Genomic DNA, 5,000 nt, shown 5'->3' with positions numbered 1-5,000 from the left:
GTGTGTGTGTGTGTGTGTGTGTGTGTGTGTGTGTCTCACATGGCTGCTGGCCTGTGGTTGGCTCCGGTAACACTTCATGATGTCGTGGAAGCTGTGAGTCTCTTTGGTGATCTGTGAGGAAGAAACAGGTAGAGGATCAGAGAGACCAGGTCCCTGTGATCCAGGTAGAGGATCAGAGAGACCAGGTCCCTGTGATCCAGGTAGAGGATCAGAGAGACCAGGTCCCTGTGATCCAGGTAGAGGATCAGAGAGACCTGGTCCCTGTGATCCAGGTAGAGGATCAGAGAGACCTGGTCCCTGTGATCCAGGTAGAGGATCAGAGAGACCAGGTCCCTGTGATCCAGGTAGAGGATCAGAGAGACCAGGTCCCTGTGATCCAGGTAGAGGATCAGAGAGACCAGGTCCCTGTGATCCAGGTCTCTGGGATCAGAGAGACCAGGTCCCTGTGATCCAGGTCTCTGGGATCAGAGAGACCAGGTCCCTGTGATCCAGGTCTCTGGGATCAGAGAGTTTCCTCACTTTGGAGATGATGTAGACGCTGCACAGCAGCAGCTGGTCCAGGTGTCGGTTCCTCATCAGACCAGTACTGTGGACCAGCGAGTGCTCAAAACACGTCCAGATTTTGCCCCGGAGCTCCGACGAGACGTCCATCTTCACGCACAAGTCCCTGAGACGCACGCTGGCCAGGTGGTACACCTGAGAGACGGAGACACGAGACCGAAGCATGAAGCAGGAGGAGGAGGAGCTATGATTCACACAAAGTCATTCAAGAAGCCAGACGGTTCCCTCAAAGGGTCTTAAAGGGCCGGCGTTAAAGATCTGACGCCATCTAGTGGAGAGAAACCAGACCGACCAGAAGTCCGTTCTGGTCTTCAGTAGTTAAACAGATCTTCAGCTGATTAACCTCTGAAGAAAAGAAACTTATGAATATCATATTACACTTCTGTAAAATCAACCACCTGATTCATGCTAAGCTACGTCACCGACATCCCAATCTAAATGAGTGATGATGAAGAGGAGGAGGAGGTTCCCTACCTTCCTGAAGAACAGAGCGAGGGATCCGGTGCGTCTCGGGCGTCCGGCTCCCGTCTGGGGGTCTGAGGCGGTGGGGGGGGGCGGTGACTCTGCTCGGCGACGAGGTCAGCAGGAACTGAGCCGTGATCGTACCGGAGGAGTCACACGGCTGGACCGGGATCAGGGTGATGGTGCGCTCGTTATTCACACCTGGAGAGAGAGAGAGAGAGAGAGAGAGAGAGAGAGAGAGAGAGAGAGAGACACACACACACACACACACACACACACACACACACACACACACACACACACACACACACACACACAGAGAGAGAGAGAGAGAGAGAGAGAGAGAGAGAGAGAGAGAGAGAGAGAGAGAGAGAGAGAGAGAGAGACACACACACACACACACACACACACACACACACACACACACACACACACACACACACACACACACACAGAGAGAGAGAGAGAGAGAGAGAGAGAGAGAGAGAGAGAGAGAGAGAGAGAGAGAGAGACACACACACACACACACACACACACACACACACACACACACACACACACACACACACACACAGAGAGAGAGAGAGAGAGAGAGAGAGAGAGAGAGAGGATATGATGAGAATATGAGAAGTCTTTTTCTATTATTCTAAGATGTTTACAGACTAGGAGGAACCAAAAAAGACAGTTCTCCTCCTCTACCTCTCCTCTTCTTCTTCTCTCTTCCTCCTCCTCTCATCTTCTTTTCTCCTCCTCTCCTCTCCCTCTCCTCCCCTTCTTCTCTCCTCTACTCATCTTCTTCTCTCCCTCTCCTCTTCTCTCCTCCTCTCCCCCTCCTCATCTCATCTTCTTCTCTCCTCCTCTCCTCTACCTCTCCTCCTCTCCCTCTCCTTCTCTACTCCTCTCCCTCTCCTCTCCTCTTCCCATGTCTCCTCTACCTCTGCTCATCTTCCTTCTCTCCTCCTCTCCTCTCCTCCTCTCCTCTCCTCTCCTCCTCTCCTCTACCTCTCCTCTCCTCCTACTACTCTTCTACCTCTCCTCCTCCTATTCTTCTCTCCTCTTCTTCTCTCCTGTGTGTGTGTGTGTGTGTGTGTGTGTGTGTGTGTGTGTGTGTGTGTGTGTGTGTGTGTGTACCTTGCAGCGGGATGCTGAGGACGGTGGTCTGGCCTCCCTGAGCTCCGATCCTCAGAGTGCTGGTGGAGCCGAACATCAGCCTCTTGGCCGGAGACGTCATCGGGCTGCCGGGGGTCACGGCTGGAGACCGGAGCGGAGGATCGTCTCCGAACAGACGGCGCTTAGCGCTGCCAGCTGCCGGAGAGCTGTAGCGGTCGTGTACCGACAACGGAGACGGAGGAACATCTGGAGCAAAGAAACAGACGAGAAGGTTCATGACAGACAGGCATTCTCTCTAGTGTCCACCAGGGGGCAACTCCTCTGGTTGTATAGAAGTCTAGTCTAAAATGACTCTACTTCTCTCTTGATTTATTCCCTCAGTAAACATTGTAAACATGAGTTTATGGTCTCAATCTCTAGTTTACAGTCTTCTTCAATACAGCATGATGTTCATTTAGTAGATTATGCTCCATTTAGAGTCAAACAGACCATAAAGCAGGGGATGATTTAGGGGCGGGGCTACACAGTGATTCACAGGTAGACAGGTCTCTACGTCCCTCCTCCTCAGTCCATATATGGTCACTTCCTGTTCACTGGTTGCATAAATACAAGATGGCGACGGCCGGACTCGAGGCTTCAAAACGTCCACAAACTAATGAGGTGACGTCATGACGACCACGTCCGCTTCTTAACTACAGACTGTGATGTCATCACACAGAGACCGTCTACAGAAACACCTGAACACACCTTTACGAGCGCTGCCCAGACCGGATCTGAACTCCCTGATGCGGGGGTGGATGATGGGGGAGAGGGCGACCAGAGGCAGGTGAGACTGAAAACCGGAACCGGGACCAGAACCAGAACCCGTGTCCAGACTGGAGGGAAAGTTCACCTGGAGAGAGAGAAAGAGAGAGAAAGAGACATAAAGACAGAGTGAAGAGTTCATGCTGCTCTAAGCTCTCAGGACGTCACGATGCATTCAAGGAACACAAAATATCACAACTGTGCTGGAAATGCTCAAGTTTGGGATGTTAAAAGTCAAAGCCAGAAGTGAGGCCATGATGGCTTTGTGTAGTATCTTGTTTCCCTACATAATATAAATATACTGTGTGTGTGTGTGTGTGTGTGTGTGTGTGTGTGTGTGTGTGTGTGTGTGTGTGCTGACCTCCTCCACCATGGGGACCTTGTTCCCAGCAGCCTGCAAGGCGCTCCACAGGGCAGAGTCTGCGGTCCACGCTCTGCTCTCCAGAACCTGCTCCTCAATGAGGTTCAGATGCTTCACCATGTCTCTGGAGAGACCTTCTTCTGAGCGGATGAACACCTCGATCACCTGCAGACACACACACACACACACACACACACACACACACACACACACACACACACACACACACAGTATTATTCACACAATAACTACTGTGATGGAGAATTTAAACACACTCAATAAAAAGACTGACACTGACTTTTTAAAGATGTAAACATGTGTGTGTGTGTATCTGTATCTGTGTGTGTATCTGTGTGTGTGTGTGTGTGTGTGACCTTGAAGAAGTAGAATGGAGTCAGTTTGAAGATGTTGATGATCCAGGGGAAGGTTCTCTGGGAGCTGTAGGAGAACAACACCACCTCCAGACAACAGGCCATCAGAGAGCAGTGGAAGATATCCTGCTCCAACAACACCTGTGACACACACACACACGCACACACACACACACACACACACACACACACACACACACACACACACACACACACACACACACACACTTATTTAAAGTACAACAGAACATGTCTTCATGAGGCAGCCAACAAAACATCACAAAACATCTGGAGAGCTGAGAGATATTTAGTGACACACACACACACACACACACACACACACACACACACACACACACACACACACACACACACACACGTTTGATTCTTACACTCATGTCTTTGCCATGCAGCCGTTTGTTCTCCTGAACCAGGACGTTCTCCAGGATCTTGTAGTAGAGGATCTCAGCCAGCTTCAGACGGTTCTCTGCAAAGTCTGGAAACAGAATGTCTATTTAGAAACACGTGTATATATATATATATATATATATATATATATATATAGTCTCTGATCTCTGACAACCCATCAGTGTTTAAAAGTAACGTTAGCAGCACCGCTAATGGCTAACCAACGGAGGTTCACTTCAGTTACACCATGATGCCTTCAGGCTCTGCTCAGTGAACATGAGTACTGGCTGAAGGTAAATTATAACGTTATCATGATGTGTTCACGTGTAATCTGTAAAATGTAGTTTTGGTGATAAACTTGAATAAATCCAGTAGTTTGAAGGAGATGTTTTCACATGAATATAAAATAGTGTCTCTGTGTGTGTGTGTGTGTGTGTGTGTGTGTGTGTGTACCTATATGAGAGCCGGGCATGTCCTCCGAGTCATTGGTGTAATGCTCTTTAAAGGTTTGTCCCAGTGCCTTCACTCTGCCCAGTATGGAGTCTGAGGGGTTTCTGGAGCAGGACCTTCAATAAGAGCACAACACACACAGTCACTACAGAGTCAATAATACACATATATATATATATATACACACACACACATATATATACATGTGTATGTATATGTATTGGGGTAGGGGAGAAAATCGATACAGCATAGTATCGCGATATTGTATCGATACACGGAAGCCAAGTATCGATCTTTTATTTTATAAACTATAAACACTTTGGAACTAGAATAATAAATCTGCTTTTTCAGTCCACTAGATGGTGCCGAGTTGTTCTCTGGTGAGGTCAGCAGAGGTGCCTGTGTCGGTTTTTTCACCGACACAGTCGTGCCCAAGCTCTACAGAGAAGTGAAGCTTAAAGCCGAGGAATCGT

General features: G+C 49.0%; 1 protein-coding gene across 1 annotated transcript in view; it reads right to left on the bottom strand.

Annotated features, from left to right (window-relative positions):
- The window catches only part of rbl1 (retinoblastoma-like 1 (p107)), a 13,726-nt gene that overhangs the window by 2,780 nt on the left and 5,946 nt on the right, over positions 1 to 5,000 (bottom strand). The window contains 10 exon segments of the mRNA XM_068719930.1: positions 40 to 111; positions 520 to 696; positions 1,036 to 1,107; positions 1,109 to 1,224; positions 2,155 to 2,379; positions 2,881 to 3,025; positions 3,299 to 3,463; positions 3,673 to 3,810; positions 4,062 to 4,165; positions 4,531 to 4,643. Of these exon segments, the coding sequence (XP_068576031.1) occupies positions 40 to 111; positions 520 to 696; positions 1,036 to 1,107; positions 1,109 to 1,224; positions 2,155 to 2,379; positions 2,881 to 3,025; positions 3,299 to 3,463; positions 3,673 to 3,810; positions 4,062 to 4,165; positions 4,531 to 4,643 (1,327 nt within the window).

The sequence above is a fragment of the Cebidichthys violaceus genome, unplaced genomic scaffold (genome assembly GCF_023349555.1).
Source record: "Cebidichthys violaceus isolate CVI_PGR_0920_01 unplaced genomic scaffold, fCebVio1.0.p SCAF_243, whole genome shotgun sequence".
Taxonomy (NCBI): domain Eukaryota; kingdom Metazoa; phylum Chordata; class Actinopteri; order Perciformes; family Stichaeidae; genus Cebidichthys; species Cebidichthys violaceus.
Note: the sequence above shows the minus strand (reverse complement) of the source record. Positions and strands in the feature narration are given on the sequence as shown.